The following is a 22,518-nucleotide window of genomic DNA, read 5'->3' as shown; positions in this document are numbered from 1 at the left end:
AATGGAGCTGATAAAATGGACAGTGAGTGTAGAAACAAGGAGGTGGTTTTAATGTTATGGCTGATCAGTATATATACATTAGAAAATATAAAGTCTTTTACATCAAGGCTTTATGCTTAACTGACTAAAGACACCATAATGTAACAAAAATGGCATGTAGATTATGAAGTTAGTAGCCAACAGTTTATTACATAGGCTAACTAAACATGCTAATCAAAGACTAGCAATCAGTCCAGATAATACAGTATATTAAATCTCTTTCTGATAACATTAGTTTAGTTATTAAAAGATGATAAACAGAGTTCTCCCTAGTTTGTTTTGTTTGTTTATTAGGATGTTAACGTCATGTTTTACACTCTTTGGTTACATTCATGACAGGAACGGTAGTTACTCATTACACAAGATTCATCAGTTCACAAGGTTATATCGAACGCAGTCATGGACAATCTAGTATCTCCAATTCACCTCACTTGCATGTCTTTGGACTGTGGGAGGAAACCGGAGCACCCGGAGTAAACCAATGCTGACACGGGGAGAACATGCAAACTCCACACAGAAAGGACCCGGACCGCCCCACCTGGGGATCGAACCCAGGACCTTTTTTGCTGTGAGGCGACAGTGCTACCCACTTAGCCACCGTGCTGCCCAAATAGTGGGTACAAATAAGACTATTATTAATGTTATTATTATAAAGCACGACTTTATACTGATCAGGGTTAGGGTGAGTTTATTGCCACCTAAAACACTGGGCAGCCTGTGTAGTGTGCCAGCCTATTGCTACTACAACAACTACTACTACTAATTAGGGCGACCAGGACCTTCTTGCTGTGAGGCGACGGTGCTACCCACTTAGCCACCGTGCCACCCTAAATTGTCCCTAGTAGTGAGTAATAGTAAATAATGTGTGGACAAAATGAATGAGTGAATGATTTTTGGTACACATAGAACTTTATAGCTTTGATGTTATTGTAATATGGTTGGCAGGTTATTTAATGGTTGTACTTTTTGATGCTTTGGCAGTGGTGCATTGTATACAGTCATTCCAATGAAGCTGTGGTGATATATTGATGTGTGAGAGAGCGAGAGAGAGGGAGGGAGAGGGAGAGAGAGAGAGAGAGAGAGAGAGAGCGAGCGGCGTGTCTCATTCCTCCTTTGTCCCTCCTCTATAGTAAAGACACAAGACAGTTTTCACTCCGAATTGCATGCGTTCACATCCCCCGGTAAATCAGGATGACCCACAACCGTCCGTTCACGCTTCCTTTCATTTAAGCCTAGCGTTCACCGGCACACCGCATGCTACCATAGCCCCGGACCTTCACCATTCCCCCCTCCCTCCCTTTCGCACTGGAGCGAGAGAAACCTTACACCCGTTCCAAAGCGACCAGCATGCCCGACCCCAACGGAGGCGATTCGGACGCATCGCGCCACCGCCAAGCTGAGAAGCCGGACCCGAGCGCGTCGTCCCAGCAGCCTTCTTCTTCCTCCTCATCCTCCTCCGGCGTTCTGGGTGAGTTTTCCATCTCGGAATCATGCAGACATGAAGTGAGAGCACAAACTGATGCGGAATGCGAGCGGCTCGGGACAGGTGCATGTAACACACAATAGAGCTTTGGGGTACTGCACTCGCATTAGATCGCATGCGTCTGGGCCTGGAAGGTCATTCACTATACCGTATTGTATATCAACATTACCCATGACAATAGAGCAGTGCACTGTTTCTCTGTGCTCCTCCAGCGGGCCACGCATTAGCCTACGTTTCGTGCTCGGGTTTTGACAGGCTAGTGTTTTCCTATGATCCAGCAGTATCATTAGTTGGAGGTTTTATCATCACTGTGCTGCTGGGTGTTATTATTGTTTAGCCCCATGCTGCCTGCTGCCCTGAACATACAGCCCTGTTGGCTCGACCAGAGCATGTCTGTTCAATCCAGCATCAACATACACATCCAGTGATGCTCACTTTGTTTAGGAATGCAAATTTTTGAGCATTCGTTTCTGTCTTTTTATGCTGTACTTGAGCGATTTTGTTTACCCCGTGTTCAGCCCCCCATCTTGCACCCCTTTGCAATGCGGCAGTGTGATGCAGACACACATGTATGTTTATGCACTGTGTACGTAAATAAGGGGAGAGTGGGGTTGGTTGGAACATTGTGAGAGTAAGTAAATGCATATCAAACACTAGGATAACCCAACAACAAACAGCTTAAAGCTGTAGTATACTACCTTGTAGTGGTACCTTGTAACTCAACCTCCCCTAAACTCAAAATCTTTGAAACTCGACTCCCTTCGTCGAGAAATTTGTACCCTTAAACTCAACGTTTCCCCCTAAATTCAACCTGTTTAGTTTGTTTTTTGAAAATGTATTTGTTTAATTTCAGATTACCAACGAACACTCGCTTTGTTTAGTGCTTGGTAATACGTCATCAAAGTGTGCGTATGAGACAAATCTGTATTTGTGTGGAATAACCGTCAGATTCGTTCTGAAAGTGTCTACATGTATCTGTGTTTAGCTGGATTTTCATCACTTTCACTTTTAAACTTGTGTTAGAGCTGAAGATTCTGAGAAATTGTAAGAATCAGCTTTTTATTCCAGTGTTTTATATTATATTTGTGTTATTTTCAGTGTATAAGTGTCAAAAAAATAAACGTAATTTTTATATTAGCCTAATCTTTGAAACTCGACTCCCTTCGTCGAGAAATTTGTACCCTTAAACTCAACGTTTCCCTTAAATTCAACGTGTTCAGTTTAAAAAAAAAAAAAGTATTTATTTAATTTCAAATTAACAATGCTGTGCGGTAATATGTCATCAAAGTGTGCATATGAGACGAATCTGCATTTGTGTGGAATAACCACTCTGAAAGCTCTACATGTATCTGTGTTTAGTTGGATTGTCCTCACTGTTTCACTTTTAAACTTGTGTTACAGCTCAAGGTTCCGAGAAATTGTAGGAATCAGCTTTTTATTTTAGTGTTTTTATATTATATTTGTGTTATTTTCAGTGTATACGTGTCAAAAACAACCCCATTATTTTACATTAGCCTAAGATATGGAACACATTAAGAGGTTTCCCATACATCCTTATGGGAAAAAAATACCTTGAAACTTAACAACAGTCCCAGAACCAATTGACACGGAGTTTCAAGGTACCACTGTACTTGTTTCTCAAAAAATTAAATGTGCTGTGTGTTGCACTTACTTGTAATTTTATTTTTTTGGTGACATTATCGAAGATCCACGATTCTTATCTAGAGGTCTCGTTTCTAAATTCAGTAAGCTTTAAGACTGATTCTTAGTATTAAGTATTGAAATTGAGCATTATGATGACAGCAGTAACTTACATGTGGTGCCTGTGGTTGATTTTTTAACAATTCCTCATCGCTCCAGTACATAAAAAGCCAAAAGCTTTCTGTAGTCAACGACATACACCGACCAGGCATAACATTATGAGCACTGACAGGTGAAGTGAATAACATTAATTATCTCTTCATCACGGCACCTGTTAGTGGGTGGGATATATTAGGCAGCAAGTGAACATTTTATCCTCAAAGTTGATGTGTTAGAAGCAGGACAAATGGGCAAGCGTAAGGGCAAGGGCCAAATTGTGATGGCTAGATGACTGGGTCAGAGCATCTCCAAAACTGCAGCTCTTGTGGGGTGTTCCCGGTCTGCAGTGGTCAGTATCTATCAAAAGTGCTCCAAGGAAGAGTAGCGATCCAGGCGAAATATTAAACCTCTTCCTGATAACATTAGTGTAGTTATTACAAGATAATAAACAGAGTTGTACCTTTGTACTGGGGCATGATGCAAAATGTCCATATCATTAAAAATATATTGTTACATGCAGATTCATGGGTGCATAGAGTTTAACATGCAGTTTGACTCCATATCGATGCAAAACAGCTCTCCTGTTTGTATTTTTAATGTGTTTGGTTCCATTGTTTATAACTGCAGGGTTAAAACGGCTGTGTGCTCTCTGAATTGAAGGTGGGTGAGGATGAGTTCAGATGAGTTCAGCACTCGCTGAATTTGCATGTGTGTGTGTAATAGACCTAGGCAGCTCACAAAACAAATCAAGCATCAGCTTTTGGATTAAATGTAGCTTATTTTTTGTAAACTTTGTAATGGGTTAATCCTGATGACTGCTGCACCTGCTATAAATAAAGTCTGACCACTTTCTTCTGACCTCTGTCATTAACAGACGGGGTCAGTTGAGAACCATTCAGCACCATCCCGTTGAAACCCTAGAGGCCGTTGTGCATAAAAATTCCAGATCAGCAGTTTATACTGTACTAACACAAGCATGCCATGGTTAGACAAGCTCAAATTATGACCCCAGGACTGCTGATACATGACTGGCTGTTAGAATAATATTATGAAATAGACAGTGTACATTTGTTCCCAATAAAGTGGCGGGTGAGTGTATTTATCAATTAATAATGAAATTGACAATGTTGAGCACAGGAAGTGAACATTAAAAAGGCACTGTGTTGGTTTTAGAGTGTCTAGATTTAATCTTCTATATGATTTTATCAGTGGTTGTGGTTTTTCTTTGGTTCATCTTTAAGTGGATGAAGACAGTGTGTTAATGCATTTTTGTCATTTTGAAATACCAAGAGCACTTACGATAGCAGCATTACGATATAATCTTAGAAGTACATTTATTACAGTTGTTTTGTTCTGAAGAACTCTATTATGGTTGGGAAAAGGAAAACAGAAGCGTCTTTGTACAACCTCAAATCAGAAAAAGTTGGGACGGGAGCAATTTAAGGCTAGTAATGAGGTGAAAAAACTAAATAATGATGTGATTCCAAACAGGTGATTGTAATCATGGTTTGGTACAACAGCAGCATCCAGGAAAGGCTGAGCCTGATGAGCAAAGATGATCAGAGGATCTCCAGTCCGTCAACAAATGTGTGAGAAAATGATTGAAATGTTTAAAAACAATGTACCTCAAAGAAAGATTGGAAGGGATTTGCATATTTCTCCCTCTACAGTGCATAATATTATTAAACGATTCAAGGAATCAATCCCTCAGACGGCACTGCATCAAGAACCGCCGCTTAACAATAGCTGATATAACCACATGGGTGAGGGATTACTTTGGCAAACCTTTGTCAAGCACTACAATACAGAGTCACATGCATTTCACTTAAAACTTTACTGTGCAAAAAATAAGTCCTATGTTAACCATGTCCAGAAGCGGCGTTGACTTCTCTGGGCTCGGCGGCATCTAGGATGGACCATCACACAGTGGAAACATTTATTGTGGTCATATGAATCAGCATTCCAGGTCTTTTTTGGAAAGAAATGGACGCCGTGTGCTCCGGACCAAAGACGAGAAGGACCATCCAGACTGTTATCAGCAACAAGTCAGGGTCTGTCATGGTATGGGGCTGTGTCAGTGCCCTTGGCAATAGTAATTTACACTTCTGTGATGGCAGCATTAATGCAGACAAGTACATTGAGATCTTAGAGCAACATGTGCTGCCTTCAAGACGTCATCTTTTCCAGGGATGTCCATGCATTTTTCAACAATGCAAAACCACATGCACACATTACAAAGGCATGGCTGTGGAAGAAGAGGGTACGGGTACTGGACTGGCCTGTAGTCCTGACCTGTCCCCAATAGAGAATGTGTGGAGAATTTGCAAATGAAAAATGTGACAACAACGACCCCGTACTGTTGCACATCTTAAGACGTGTTTGCAGGAAGAATGAGACAAAATAAAAGCTGAAACACTAAATCACTTTGTCTCCTCGATGCCAAAACGTCTATTAAGTGTGGTGAAAAGGAATAGCATCATTACAAAGTGGTAAATGCTTTACTGTCCCAACTTTTTGTGGAATGTGTTGCAGGCCTGAAATGCAGGAATGGATGTTTATTAATAAATGAAATGAAGTTGAGCAGATAAAACATGAAATATCTCAGATTCATACCGTCTGCAATGAAATAAAAGTCAAAGTAAATGTAAGAAACTCATAAGCATTTTCCATGCTGTCCCAACTTTTTCTGATTCGGGGTTGTATATCAGCAAATGATTTTGGAAGTACTTAATGGACCAGTAAGATTCTTACTGTGCATGTACACCCTGAAAAGAAAACGATGTTCATTTATGGAACTGTCAGACATATTTTGCATAGTTTTAGTCTCAAACATCACAAGTCGTAACAGATTTCTTCCCTATAGGCATTACTTAACAGGCAGTAATGTGTAATATACACTGATCAGCCATAATATTAAAACCACCTCCTTGTTTCTACACTCACTGTCCATTTTATCAGCTCCACTTACCATATAGAAGCACTTTCTAGTTCGACAATTACTGACTGTAGTCCATCTGTTTCTCTGCATGCGTTTTTAGCCTGCTTTCACCCTGTTCTTCAATGGTCAGGACCCCCACAGAGCAGGTATTATTTAGGTGGTGGATCATTCTCAGCACTGCAGTGACTCTGACATGGTGGTGGTGTGTTAGTGTGTGTTGTGCTGGTATGAGTGGATCAGACACAGCAGCGCTGCTGGAGTTTTAAATTACCTAGTAGTTGGTCCACCTTGTAGATGTACAGTCAGAGACGATCGCTCATCTATTGCTGCTGTTTGAGTTGGTCATCTTCTAGACCTTCATCAGCGGTCACAGGACGCTGCCCACGGGGTGCTGTTGGCTGGATATTTTTGGTTGGTGGACTTTTCTCAGTCCAGCAGGGACAGTGAGGTGTTTAAAAACTCCAGCAGCGCTGCTGTGTCTTATCCACTCATACCAGCACAACACACACTAACACACCACCACCATGTCAGTGTCACTGCTGAGAATGATCCAACACCCAAATAATACCTGCCTAATTTACAAGTTTAATGTCAAACACAGTCATGGGCACTTGCATGTTTTTTGGACTGTGGGAGGAAACCGGAGCTCCCGGAGGAACCCACACAGACACGGGGAGAACATGGAAACTCCACACAGACAGGACCAGGACCGCCTCACCTGGGGATCGAACCCAGGACCTTTTTGCTGTGAGGTGACAGTGCTACCCACTGAGCCACCCCCAAGCAGTGACAAAAATTGGTAGCAGGTGATTAGCAGGTGGGCCTGTTACAAATCTGCAAAACTGCAACTAGTGTTTAAAACACTGGTTTTACACTGTTTAGTTAAATTAAATTTTCTGTTCTATCTGTAGACAAAGCGAGGTCTGTAAAGACTTGGTTTGTAGGAAACATAGTCTTGCACAGAGCCCTGACATCAAACCCACTGAACATGGCATGAATTGGAATGAAGACTGTGAGTCAATGCTTCTATTTCATCAGGGCCTGAGCTTGCAAATGTCCTTTTTTTTTTTTTTTTCTTTATGCATTTTCTCCCCTTTTTCTCCCTTTTAGCATCCAATCCAATTGCCCGATTGCGTCACACTTCCTCTCCACCAATGCCGATCCCTGCTCTGACTGAGGAGAACGAAGCTAACCCACGCCCCCTCCGACACGTGGGCAGCAGCCGTATGCATCTTATCACCTGCACTTTGACGAGTGCAGTGCAGCTCAGCGTTGTGTACGGAGAGACACACCCTGAGAGCACTCTTTCCTCATCTCTGTGCAGGTGCCATCAATCAGCCAGCAGACGTCGTAATTGCACCAGTTATGAGAGAGACCCCATCCGGCTTAGTCCCGCCCATCTGAACAACAGGCCAATCGTTGTTCGTGTGGCCGCTCAGCCTGAGCCGAGAGGCAGGACTGAGATTCGATACGATGTATTCGAGATCCCAGCTCTGGTTCCAGCGTGTGTTTTTAACCGCTGTGCCACCTGAGCGGCCGCAAATGTTCTTTTGAGTGGGCAAGTTTCCAGTGACACACTAACATTTATGTTAAAATATTCTCAAAAGATTAGAGGCTGTAACAGTCACAAAGGAGAGGCTACTCTGAATAGACGGCTATGAATTTGGAACATGATGACCAACACGTTCATGGTCATGTGTCCCTACACCTTGGACTGTATAGTGTACGTATGAATAGTAATTAGCTGGATGCTAACAAGTCATTTACCATGAGTCATTAAAATGAGTTTGCTATTTGGATGATTTCACTCACTGAATCCCAGATTGTTTTACATTGCATAACAAGTCTGACTGTGATAGATGTGGGTGTTGTGCTGTTATTAAATTATCTTGGATCAGATTGGATTATTCTTCCTTTTTTGCATATCTCCACCGCATCTGACACACCGTGTCCATTTTGAGTTTGTACATCCGCCGTACAGGTTGGATTTCAAAAGCTAGGAACTAATAATGCTTTCCAGTAGAGTATCTTTAATGCGATTTAATTCCAGACGTCATTTGTGTTTGGAAAACTGCTCATAAGTAGGAGTAGTTCGGGAATACTCCATCATGCCCTATGATTATAAGTTGTATAATAAAACAAATGATAGCTATTACATTCTCTGTATTTAAGTCACGGACGGTATGGTGGCTAAGTGGGTAGCACTGTCGCCTCACAGCAAGAAGGTCCTGGATTCGATCCCCCGTGTCTGTGTGGGTTTACTCCGGGAGCTCCGGTTTCCTCCCACAGTCCAAAAACATGCTGTCATGTTAATTGTTGACACTGAATTGCCCTTTATGTGAATGGGTGTGTGTATGTGTCTGCCTACCATCCAGGTTGTTACTGTGTGCCTTGCGCCCATTGAAAAGCTGGGATAGGCTTGGTTCTGAGTCTGGTGTTGAGTTTCAAGGTATTTTTTCCCATAAGGATGTATGGGAAACCTGTTAGTGCGTTCAATGGTCCTGTGGACTTGCATATATTTTAGGCTTATGTAAAATAATGGGGTTGTAGGGCGCCCAGGTGGGATATTCTGCTAGCACACCAGCGCAGAGATTCTGAACTCCTCGATTCGAAACTCGGCGTTGCCACCGGTCGGCTGGGCGCCATCTGGCAGGCATATGTGGGTGGGATCTTCATACACTGTGTAAGGACCCTGATTGTCGCTAAATTGGGAGGAAAATGGGGTGAAAATGCATTTAAAAAAGGGGTTGTTTTTGACACTTATACACTAAAAATACAATTTCTCAGAATCTCGAGCTGTAACATAAGTTTAAAAGTGAAACAGTGAGGAAAATTTAGCTAAACACAGATACATGTGGACGCTTTCAGAGTGAATCTGACGTTGAGTTACAAGGTACCGCTGTACTCAGAGAAACGGTGCTAAAACACAATCTATCCCTGTCTCTCCTGGTAATTCATTCAAGGTCACACATGAAGCACAATTACGTCAGCTCTTAGCGTTTGACACAGTTTAGGTAGAGAAAAATGAGAAGACACTGTAACAATTAGAGTAGCCTATAGTTTTTATTAGCCTAAACAACAGCTCATTACATGTCGCCTGGTCTTAATAAATTCATGTTTTAATAAAGAAAACATTGTGTTAATTAATAGCACAGCAATGATCATGCTCTTTATGTATATTAAGCACACAGAGTAATCACTGGAAACACAATGTAGCTTTGTATTTGTAATTAATAACTCGTTAAGCCTCTTTAGGCAGCCATAACATTCCTATTCACTGTTGAATAGAACAGACTTGCACAAGGGTGAACAGCAGTCTTCAGGTCATGCTACAGCTGTTGTGCTTAGTTCTGGAGTCTTACTTGAGCAACCCAAACACAATTCCCTGCTATGCTATTAAGTACACGTAGGTAAGACATTACCTCAGCGTTTAAGAGCATTAGCCTAGCTGCTGGTTCATCACACTGCTGTGGAGAAGCTAAAGTGCTAATCGCCTGGAATGATTAGTATGAGAAAAAATCCTAGGACTTTTTTGCTACCTGATCATTGTCTGTGTAGGTGTCTAAGATTCAAACTTGTCAGCTTGAGATGTAAAAACTGGTGGGCTAGCTAGTGTTTTATTTATTTATTTATTTTTATAAAAAATTTTAAAATGCATTTTCTCCCCTTTTTCTCCCCCTTTAGCGCGTCCAATTGCCCAATTGCGTCATGCTTCCTCTCCGCCTATGCCGATCCCTGCTCTGACCGAGGAGATCGAAGCTAACCCACGCCCCCTCCGACACGTGGGCAGCAAGCCGTATGCATCTTATCACCCACACATTGACGAGTGTTGTGCCACCTAGCGTTGTGTACGGAGAGACACACCCTAAGAGCACTCTTTCCTCATCTCCGTGTAGGCGCCTCTAATCAGCCAGCAGAGGTCGTAATTGCACCAGTCTGACAGAGAGAGACCCATATCCGGCTTAGTCCCGCCCATCTGAACAACAGGCCGATCGTTGTTCATGTGGCCGTTGTTCGTTGTTCAATCTCAGCCTCAGCCGGCAAGGCAGAGCTGAGACTCGATACGATGTATTCGAGATCCCAGCTCTGGTTGCAGTGTGTGTTTTTACCGCTGCGCCACCTGAGCGGCCGTGTTTTATTTTTTAATCACTGCCACACCTAAGCGCCCTAATCAGTAGTAGTAGTTGTTGTAGTTGCAATAGGTTGGCACACTACACAGGGTGCCCAGTGATTTAGGTGGCAATAAACTCACCCTAACCCTGATCAGTATAAAGTTGGGCTTTATAATAATAACATTAATAACAGTCTTACTTGTACCCACTATTTTTTGCATTTGGCTATAGAGAATGTATTACATTTGTTTCTTTTTTTTTAAATCAATGCTGACTGAAAGCTAACTTACAATTAAGCATGTCAACCTAATTAAACCCACGATTAATTCTTACATGTAGTACTCATAGGAGGTCCCTCTGCCCATTCGAGCCACACATTAAACTAGGACAACATGACAGCTGAGCTCTGGAACACCGCCCTGCGTTTATTCTGTTAAACAGGCCAATTTGTATTGTGCTTCATATGTATCTGACCTCTGTTGTTCTCTACAGGGGAGGCTTGTGCCTTGCAGACAAACGACTTAGATGACAGCCAGGAGCTTAACAGCCTGAGGTAGCTGTGGCTAACTTGTTTGAGCTAGTCACAGCTGATGTATTTAATAGCACAAAATAATCTTAGAATGAGTAAATAATCCATTTTCTCAGCTTTAATGACCATATAGAAGCACTTTGTAGTTCTTTGTAATATTCTTCTAGACCTTCATCAGTGGTCACAGGACGCTGCCCACGGGGCGCTGTTGGCTGGATGTTTTGGGTTAGTGGACTATTCTCAGTTCAGCAGTGCTGTGTCTTATCCACTCATACCAGCACAACACACACTAACACACCACCACCATGTCAGTGTCACTGCAGTGCTGTGAGTTATCCATCACCCAAATAATACCTGCTCTGTGGTGGTCCTGGGAGAGTCCGAACTGCATGAAAGGGGGCTAACAAAGCATGCAGAGAAACAGATGGACTACAGTCAGTAATTGTAGAACTACAAAGTGCTTCTATATGGTAAGTGGAGATGAAAAAATGGACAGCGAGTGTAGAAACAAGGACACTACAGGCTATATAGAGACCAAGTCCATTTAACAACAATAAACACCTTCTGCCTAAGTTTATAAATAAATAATTAAAACAATTATTACAAATAATTATAAATGAAAATTGTGTCAAGGACCGGGAAATGATGCCGGTCGGGCATCTACATACATTTTTTTATATGTCTGTGGCTTATTCTACTATCGTACTATTGCAATTGTACAATACTTTTTTTTTTTTTTATTATCTATTTTTCCCCACTGTTTTCACTCCCCTATTCTAGTCGTGTCCAATTACCCTGAATGCGTCCTCTATACTGGTTCGACCCTTCACCGCTGACTTAGGAAGCCTCTCAACTGACTTGCTCCGGCACGTACAGTCAGTACAGACTGCATTTTTCACCTGCACGAGTCGAGTTCATACACTAATGGACGCTGTGTACGGAGGGTCACACCCCCATCAGCATTATTCCTCAGCCCTGTGCAGGCGCCATCAGTCAGCCAGCACGGACCGCAGTCGTACCAGTTATGAGGACCTATGATCCGACTCTCTACCCTTTAACCCTGAACAACAGGCAATCGTTGTTCATGCTGCCGCCCAGCCCAGTCGGAGAGGTCTAGTCGAGATTCGATGCGATGCATTCAGAACCCCAACTCTGGTGCACTAGCGTACTTTACCGCTGCGCCACCTGAGCGGCTTGTAATTGTACAATACAAATTGCAACTGTTTCACGTGTACTGATTCCATCATATATTGTGTCATTTTGTGGGGCTAAGCAAAGCTTACAGTACTCAAAACCTTTATTATACACATACTGTGTACTTATGACAGTAGAATAAGCCCTACTGCATGTTAATGTGACTTTAATATGTGATTAGGACGTATTAACTTAACTAGGACAGCTAGCATTCTTATAAAGCCTTCCAATCATGCTTACAAAGATATTTTACATTACCTTGTTGAACAATACGTGTTTTTATGTTGTTTATGACTGAACTGAAAGGGGAAGAACAAAAATGCTGTGCAAGTATTAAAGTGTTTTGGTGTGAAAAAGGATGCATAATTTTTTGTCATTCTACAAGATTTAAGTTCTCTCTTAGTTCCCAAAGTAAAGTCAGTTTACTGTTTCATTATTGCAGTTAAAGGATGTATTGCCCCATTTCCGTGGTAACCCACATGTAAATGACCACAGAAATAAATGTTTTTTTCTATGCCAGCATGTTTATGTTTTAATAGTCAAAAAATTACAGTGATAGTCGCAATGTGGACAAATAGTTAAAGATACAGATGTCAGGCTGATACAGTGATCCAAAAACTAAAAGAAAAAAAATGGCAAAAGGTCGAGGATGATTATAGACCGAATGACAGAGGCTCAAGTAGCTACAAGCCACACAATCATAACATTGTAGACTACGCTGTTAAATATAGTACACAGAGTACATAAAAGGGGGTTGTTTTTTAATTTCGACTTTGACGAGGTCACTCCAGAACTTGTGTGCCGGGGGGGGGCTGGGGCTGGAGCCTATCCCAGCTTTTCAATGGGCACAAGGCACACAGTAACACCCTGGACGGGTGCCAGTCCATTTCAGGGCAAACACACCCATACACACACCCATTCACCTACAGGGCAATTCAGTGTCTCCAGTTAACTGCATGTTTTTGGACTGTGGGAGGAAACCGGATCACCCGGAGGAAACCCATGCAGACACAGGGAGAACATGCAAACTCCGCACAGAAACCCGGACCGCCCCACCTGGGGATCGAACCCAGGACCTTCTTGCTGTGAGGCGACAGTGCTACCCACTTAGCCACCGTGTCCGCCTTGATTTGAATGAGCTTCTTTTTATTGATAATGAAATTGTGTTTGTCTCATATGCTGAATTTATTTTTGGCATGTTTTGATGTGTCAAGTAAGTAGGTGTCCTGTCCACATAGACAAAGAGGTTAACCTAATTACTGGGAATTGACCCAATATAAATAATCCCGTTAGAAGCCATTGTGGTACACCATAGAGAATAACCTATATCTGAAATACAGTATATGGTCAAATGTATATGTTCACATGCTTTTGACCGTAAAGTGTAAGTGGTTACATTTAACAACTTAACAGACTTATATATATATTTATAAAGCATTAAAATCTTGTCATTAGTCATTAGAATATTTGGCACGAGCATTTGAGATGACTTATAAAATGCTATTATTATTATTTAACATTCAGATGCATGATAGTGTATAACTCCTACAACATTAAATGTTAGTCTGAATAATAAATACAAATAATGGGCTTTTAATATTAGTAGCTCCAAGGCCAACCACAACAGAGCTTTATCAGCTATTTTAGAGCTTATATTTTTAAAACATATTTTTATTTAAAGTGTAAATTGAAACACTTAAGAAAAACTCTTAAGATCCATTAATTAAATAATTACTATAATATGAAATAGATCATTATACAATCTACAGTATAATATCTGTCCTAGAACAGTGTTATATTCTCAAATCGAGTATAAATGTATAAAGTCAATTAAATAAATAAAATTAACAGTACTGGTGCCTTAAAATCAATAGTGCCGGGTGCCTACACAGACAATGATTGGTTCATACAGGGAAGGAAGTACCGTAGGGCCGGATTTTTCAAACCCTGGCTCGTGACCCTTGGGTGGGTCGCGAGCCAAAAAAAAGGGTTGCAGACAAAAATAATAATAATTGAATAAACTCTTTTTAATACACACCCTTGTGTGAAGGCTTTGCGTTACATCTTGTAAACCACAGTGGGACCAGATTGCCACCAATTTCATTAATTAAGTATATTTTGTTTTGTGTTCAGTTTTGATCAATTTGATGTTTTGATGTGTTGTCTGGATTGCAGTAAAAATCATAGACAAAATGTGGGTTGTTTGAAAAAAAGTTTGAAAAACCCTGTGCCTATGGCCTGCCCTATGAGACGGGGAATAACGGAGTTCAGTGTGTGACTCCCTGTGAGCAGTATGTCTACTATACACGTGTAGGAGGCGGTGAGTGTTAGATACAGCCCTCTTTGGTCAGTAGTGGAGATGACATTACATTATGTAATTGAATACGACTATATTGGGAGACAAATGGTGGAAAAAAGACATAAAGGGGGGCAGGTTGGGGGGGGGTTAAAACTAGAAACAAACACCTGGTTTTTGCAGTTAATTTTATTGAGATGAGTTAAAGAGATGAGTTTGCAGTGACGTATGTGTTATGAACTTAATTACTATGAGGTATTGCTGTGTCATTATTAAATTGCTTATGCCTTGTATCCTCTGTTTCCTACCAGTTGGAAAATGTAAAAATCCAGCAACAAATTTAAGTGGTTAATTCAGTCAGTATAGTACAGTATACCTTGAAACTCGACGTCAGTTGGGTCTGATAGTGGCATCGAGTTTAAAAGGTGTTGAGTTTTAAGGTATTTTTTCCAATAAGGATGTATGGGAAACCTGTTAATGTGTTCCATGGTCCTGTGGAACTGCATATATTTTAGGCTCATGTAAAATAATAGGGTTGTTTTTGACACTTATACACTGAAAATAACACAAATATAATATAAAAAACACTAAAATACAATTGAAAACAAAAGATATACAATAAAACATGCACTTTATTGTTTTCTTATGCTTCTTAATCATGGAGATGCTTAATCTAATGCTGTATTCCTTAGCGAGTTCAGAGAATTATGAGAATTTTAGTGTTTCTATGTCATTCTTTGAATACATTGTCACGTTAAGCTTTTTTTTTAACAATAAGCATTTTAGCTGACTGTTTAGCTGACTGTTATTCAACACAAATGCAGATTCGTCTCATATTTGCCGTTTTACCACACGACTCAAGCCGAGCGCTGAACAAAGCGGCGGGCGCACACACATCGGGGTTAAGGTAAACGTTGAGTTTAGGAGTACAAATTTTTCGACGCAGGGCATCGAGTTTCAAAGATTTCGAGTTTAAAAAGGTACCACTAAGGCCGCAATTGGACACGCTAAAAAGGGAGAGAAAGGGGAGAAAATGCATAAACAAAATTTTAAAAAAATAAAGTGACTCACTTCTTCCGAATTGCTGTTTTGGGAGGTACTTCAGGCTAATGACAATGCAATGACATCATGTACCACAACTGCATGTTCTAAATAAATAAGAGGTTAACCTCATGGTCAGGGATAATTTCACCCAGTTATAGAATGTAAACAGAATATAAAAGTGGGTAACCATTGTGGCACCCCATTAAACCCACCTCCTTGTTTCTACACTCACTGTCCAGTTTATCAGCTCCACTTACCACAGAGAAGCACCTTGTAGTTCTACAATTACTGACTGTAGTCTGTTTCTCTGCATACATTTTAACCTGCTTTTATCCTCTTCTTCAATGGTCAGGACCACCGCAGAGCAGCTATTATTTAGGTGGTGGATCATTCTCAGCACTGCAGTGACACTGACATGTTGGTGGTGTGTTAGTGTGTGTTGTGCTGGTATGAGTCTATCAGACACAGAAGCGCTGCAGGAGTTTTAAATACAGTGTCCACTCACTGTCCACTGAGTCTATTAGACACTCCTACCTAGTTGGTCCACCTTGTAGATGTAAAGTCAGAGATGATCGCTCATCTATTGCTGCTGTTTGAGTTGGTCATTTTCTAGACCTTCATCAGTGGTCACTGGACGCTGCCCATGGGGCGCTGTTGGCTGGATGTTTTTGGTTGGTGGACTATTCTCAGTCCAGCAGTGACAGTGAGGTGTTCAAAAACTCCAGCACACTCATACCAGCACAACACACACTAACACACCACCACCATGTCAGTGTCACTGCAGTGCTGAGAATCATCCACCACCCAAATAATACCTGCTCTGTAGTGGTCCTGTGGGGGTCCTGACCATTGAAGAACAGTATGTAGGGGGCTAACAAAGCATGCAGAGAAACAGATGGACTACAGTCAGTAATTGTAGAACTACAAATTGCTTCTATATGGTAACTGGAGCTGATAAAATGGACAGTGAGTGTAGTTTTAATGTGTGTATTTTTATCACAAGCATTATTTCCCCACATCGTACTAAAAAATAGTTATGACGTTAGATTATTTCACACAGAGCATCTGCCAAGACTCCTAGAGTTCTTTGAGCTGTATGACAGTCACTTGCATAATAGTATCACTCCTACAGCACCAAATGTTACTCCTAATTCACAAATAGAATGTAATGTGCTTCTAATATTAGAACCTCCCAGGCAACAGACCAAGTAAAAGCTAAGTGATGACAGGCAAATTTGATATAAGATACCAATACTATTAAACTATGTGTAAGTTGATGATTTACTTCAGCCTTCCCGCAGATGTAGAGATATTTTGTGTTTACCTAATAAGATATACAATGACTTTAGGTTAGACTTCAGAAATGATATAGTATAAAAACACTGCATTGTGAAATATTAATCTCCCAAGCCTTCGAGTGTTTGAGTGTTCCTTTGACTTGATTTTAGTTTGTCCTTCAACAGACCTTACTCTACTGCCAGACCTGGCAAAGAAGTAGGTTATTTATCCTTGTAAAGTCATTAAAAATAGCTCATTTATACATTTTACACCGTGACTCTTGTTAAATTAGGTTGGGAATTAAAGCCAATCTTATAGTTACAATGAGTGTGAATACTTTTTAGTCTTTTTTTTTTTTAAATGCTTTTTCTCCCCATTTTCCTCCAGATTTAGCACACTCAATTTTTGTGTTCCGCTGCTGAGAGATACCAGATTGCATCCGAGGAGAGCACGTCGCTGTACACGCCTCTTTCGACACGTATACAGCCCTCCTCTTCCCGCCCTTGCATTCTGCACAGGCGTCTCTTCCGCCAATCAGGGTCCTTACACAGCGTATGCATACCCACCTACCTACACATAGTCCGGCCCCCACCCTGCAGATACGGCCAATTAGTATCTGCTGCAGGCACTGCCAATTATGCCCGCTAGATGGCGCCCAGCCGACCGGTGGCAACACCGAGTTTTGAACCAGGGAGTTCAGAAACTCTGTGCTGGTGTGCAAGCGGCATATCCCGCTGCACCACCTGGGCGCCTGTTTTTTTTGTATAATGTGCACTATTTTACATTCATTCATTCAGTCATTGTCTGTTTTACCACTGCTTTATCCTGTTCATGGTTCGATTCATTGGGTGAAAAGCAGGAAAGACCCTGGACAGATTGGTACACCATCAAATGGCAGACGCATAAACACACACATACACACTCAGGGCACATTTTAGTGGCGCCCTGCCACAAAGCAAAAATGCTTCAGGAATGGTTTGAGGAGCACAACAATGAGTTTGAGGTGTTGGCTTGGCCTCCAAATTCCCCAGATCTCAATCCAATCGAGCATCTGTGGGATGTGTTGGACAAACAAGTCCGATCCATGGAGGCCCCACCTCGCAACTTATGCGTAGTTCACACTACACGATTTTTGCCCTGATTTTCGCTCGCCGACTGGTCGCCACTAGATGTGGCAGCTCGGGAGCATTTCGGCGCTCACTCGGTGATCTAAACTCGGCTCTCAATCGCTGTGTGTGAACTTCTCAACAACTCGATCCGAGCGGCTCGCCGAGCGCTCGCCTACTGAAGAGAGATATCTAGCATGTTAAATATCTGGATCAGCCGGTTGCGACTGGCAATGAGTGCGGTGAGGGGGATAATATCGTTTCTATCAGAATACATCGGCACACACACAAGTTTTACAATATTTGTCAACTTATCGTCCACGCCAAACCATAATACCAACACTGCATTACAAAAAATATTAACCTCCAACTCGCTACAGAACAAAACAATCCCTGCTGGCCGCGTTGCCAAATCCACTCTGATTCATTTATTTTTCTCTTTGATTTTACGCTGCACATCAGCGCACAAACAACTTTGATCGCTCGCTACTTGTAGACGTGCGTTTTTGGACGTGGTATCATTAAACTTTTCTTCACTTCTTGCGTTTGTTTTCGTGACAAAACGTAGTTTGGGAGACCAGAGAAGCTCGCCTGCGATTCCAGTTGGTGATAGATCATATAGTGTGAAACCCCCTATCGCCGATCAGTCGTATAGTGTGAACTGTACAGTGACCTGACGACTTGGAAAGTCATGTAGTGTGAACTTGGCATTACAGGAGTTAAAGGATCTGCTGCAAACAACTTGGTGCCGGATACCACAGCACACCTTCAGGGTTCTAGTGTAATTATTGCACATTGGGCTCTCCTGGTGACCTTGGTTTGATAGATGTTCTGTAGTATTGTAAATGGCTAAGAGTGGGACAGCTGGTAGTTTTGTATCCACATGCATCCAGGAACCCAGGTTTAATTCTCAGCTCTGATTGGAATATGTGTGAAGTTTAATATCTGCATGCAGTTGCACTGGGTACTTTGGTTTCCTCTTGTATTCCAAAAACATGCCAGCGGGTAAAATGTAATTGTGTGGTGTTCTGAAATAGAATGCTCCCTGTTCATGATGTATTTATGCGCAGTGTTTTCAACAACAAATGCCACCGTCACACAATAAAACAGTTAGTGAGGATAAAATGAGGATAAAATCTGATGAGCATTTATATAATTATAGATTGATGTACACTGATCAGCCATAACATTAAAACCACCTCCTTGTTTCTATACTCACTGTCCATTTTATCAGCTCCACTTACCACATAGAAGCACTTTATAGTTCTACAATTACTGTCTGTAGTCCATCTGTTTCTCTGCATGCTTTGTTAGCCCCCTTTCATGCTGTTCTTTAATGGTCAGGACTCTCCCAGGACCACTACAGAGCAGGTATTATTTAGGTGGTGGATCATTCTCAGCACTGCAGTGACACTGACATGGTGGTGGTGTGTTGTCCTGTGACCACTGATGAAGGTCTAGAAGATGACCAACTCAAACAGCAGCAATAGATGAGCGATCGTCTCTGACTTTACATCTACAGGGTGGACCAACTAGGTAGGAGTGTCTAATAGAGTGGACAGTGAGTGGACACGGTATTTAAAAACTCCAGCAGTGCTGCTGTGTCTTATCCACTCATACCAGCACAACACACACTAACACACCACCACCATGTCAGTGTCACTACAGTGCTGAGAATGATCCAACACCTTAATAATACCTGCTCTGTGATGGTCCTGTAGGGGTTATGACCATTGAAGAACAGGGTGAAAGTAGGCTAAAAAAGTATGTAGAGAAAAAGATGGACTACAGTCAGTGCTCCTATATGGTCAGTGGAGCTGATAAAATGGACAGTGAGTGTAGAAGCAATTCCAGGGATATTTTGGGACATTAGAGACATACTAAATCATTACCATTATAAATAAACTATGCATTTATTTATTTACTGCCAGAAGGGACAACATTTCTTGACGTATTAGCATCGCATTAAAATTTTCACACTTTCTTTCTTGTGGTCCGTTTATTCTTCCTGGAGCTGCTAAATGTGCAACATGTGCTTTTCACACCCCTGCTGTGTGCTAATACGTAACTTGCACATCCACCTACCAGATGTAAATGGTGAGACATAAGAGCAATCCTGTCTGTACGTATAATAGTGAGATCATTTTACCAGTGCCAGTCTAAACAAACGATCTGTTGGCCACAAGGCAGGTCTCTTGGCAGTTTGAGGCTCTCGTTCATATATACAGTATATATATATATATATATATATACAGTATATACACACACAATAATGTAAAGCCATGACTCAACCGACGAGACGAGAACCGATCCTTCATTCCTAGTCTTCTCATGGTGAGGGGAAACGTGGGTGACATTTAAATCTGACAAAGAAAAATGGGGGAGAGGGTGTGTGCCTCACAATGTGTGCATGTCTGTCCATGGCAACATGGCAGGGTCACCGACTCCTATTTTATTCTCTCTCTCTCTCTCTCTCTCTCTCTCTCTCTCTCTCTCTCTCTCTCTCTCTCTCTCTCTCTCTCTCTCTCTCTCCTCTCTCCTCTCTCTCTCTCTCTCTCTCTCTCTCTCTCCTCTCTCCTCTCTCTCTCTCTCTCTCTCTCTCTCTCTCTCTCCTCTCTCCTCTCTCTCTCTCTCTCTCTCTTCTCTCTCTCTCTCTTCTCTCTCTCTCGCCCATAGATAAACTGTTTGGAAAGAGACTGCTGCAGGCGGGGAGATACATCATGTCCCATAAATCCTGGATGAAGACAGTGCCCACAGAGAACTGTGACGTCCTCATGACGTTTGCAGGTGCTACCAGCTTAGTCTTTTTCTGCCTTACTTGCTTTCTCTTCTTTTTTAAGACATAGTGGGAGTATGTATTGAATTGTGCTATGGGGTGCTTTACGCAAACTCAGACTGGTTAATAAATGGTTAATGCTATCCCTATAGTAATACATGGTGGGAGTATGTGTTGAATTGTGCTATGCTATCAGTTTACAGATTCAAGCCATCCATTCTAATGGAGCTTGGGAGAACCTGCCATGACAAATGGGATAGACTGCCACAATCCAAGTGTCCAAAGCTTATAGAGACAAGAACATTAGCAGTTGTAAATGCTGCCAATGGGGCTTTTACAAACTATTAAATCAATGGCTACTGCCATCCATATAGCAATACACAGTGGGAGTATGTATTTAATTGTACTATGAGAGTGCACACAAACTGGTGTGAGATACACCAAAAAAAACAGCATTTTTAATAGTGTAGTTGAGACTCGGGTCAAGTCTCAGCTATATCTGTGAAGAGACCTGAAGATGGCAGTTCAGTTCACAGACTCAAGCCAACCATTCTGATGGAGCTTGAGAGAACATGCCATGAAAAATGGGATAGACTGCCAAAATCCAGGTGTCCAAAGATTATAGCAACATATTCAAGAACAATGTTGGCCACAAATGCTGCCATAGGGTCTTCTACAAACTATTAAATCAATGGCTAATGCCATCCATATAGCAATACACAGTGGGAGCATGTATTGAAGCCAACCATTCTAATAGAGCTTGAGAGAACCTGCCATGAAAAATGGGATAGACTGCCAAAATCCTGGTGTAAATGCTGCCAAAGGGTCTTCTACAAACTATTACATAAATTACACTATTACATAAATGGCTAATACCATCCCTATAGTAAGACATGGTGGGAGTATGTATTGAATTGTGCTATGAGGGTGCTTTTTAGCAGCAGGCTCCAGAGTGAATGCACTCAGACTGGAGTGACTTCTGATGAGCTTAAGAGAACCTGCCATGAAAATGGGATATATTGCCAAAATCCAGGTGTCCAAAGCTTATAGCAACATATTCAGGAACAATATTGGCTGTAAATGCTGCCATATGGGCTTCTACAAACTATTAAATAATATTCCGTGTTTTATTCTTTAATGGTGGGTCTGGTTCCCAGAATCACTGGCCGCAATGCAGTAACAGGCCCCAGACAGGTCGCCAATTAATTGACCTTGGCCACCCACCTTCAGACATAGCCAGTCATGTCTGTATGTAAACACCCGACTGGCCAGTAGCACTGCTGGAGATTTGAACCATGGATCCCAGCATTAGTGGGCTAGCGTAACTGCTACGCCATCCAAGCCCTTTTGAAAAACCCTGTATTCACTTATGGGTGATTAAGTTTACATTGAGGGGTAAAAGGGCAAATATATCCATTAAAAATTAAATCCACAATATGATACAAAGGATCTTTAAAAAGTTTCCGCACTTTTATATTTTTGTTTGAAACGGTGAGGGTGGGAGGAGGAGTAATTGGTCGTGTCTAAGAGACTGAGAGAAGCTTATAGTCCGGATTTAGCGCCATCTGATTTCCACCTTTTTGGACGCTCAAAGAAGCTTTAAAGGGAAGAAGATTTTCATCTGATGATGTTATAAATAATAAGGAAGACACATTTGATTTGGGTAAACATCCAGCACAATTTGAGTCTGTACAGAATACTATTGCATGCAATTATATTATATTTTAAATTGAATACATTTCTTACAGATGCCACAGACGACCACACGTTACTGTGGCTGCTGAATCATATACGCCTCGGCATCCCAGAGCTCATCATCCAGATACGACACCACAGACACACAAGAGTCTATGCGTTCTTCGTCACAGCAACTTACGAAAAGTACGTGATTTTACTTTGTCAGCTTTGTGCTTTTTGAAACTA

General features: G+C 41.6%; 1 protein-coding gene across 1 annotated transcript in view; it reads left to right on the top strand.

Moving 5' to 3' along the window:
• The first annotated feature begins 1,212 nt into the window (after nt 1–1,212).
• The window catches only part of ano8b (anoctamin 8b), a 39,387-nt gene continuing 18,081 nt past the window's right edge, over nt 1,213–22,518 (top strand). The window contains exons 1-3 of the mRNA XM_063012953.1: nt 1,213–1,507; nt 20,496–20,606; nt 22,344–22,476. Coding sequence (XP_062869023.1) covers nt 1,387–1,507; nt 20,496–20,606; nt 22,344–22,476 — 365 coding nt within the window. The 5' untranslated portion in view covers nt 1,213–1,386. The remainder of the gene's footprint in view (nt 1,508–20,495; nt 20,607–22,343; nt 22,477–22,518) is intronic.

The sequence above is a fragment of the Trichomycterus rosablanca genome, chromosome 17 (assembly GCF_030014385.1).
Source record: "Trichomycterus rosablanca isolate fTriRos1 chromosome 17, fTriRos1.hap1, whole genome shotgun sequence".
NCBI classification, from domain to species: Eukaryota; Metazoa; Chordata; class Actinopteri; order Siluriformes; family Trichomycteridae; genus Trichomycterus; species Trichomycterus rosablanca.
The sequence above is the reverse complement of the archived record's forward strand: the minus strand, read 5'-3'. Positions and strand labels throughout refer to the sequence as shown.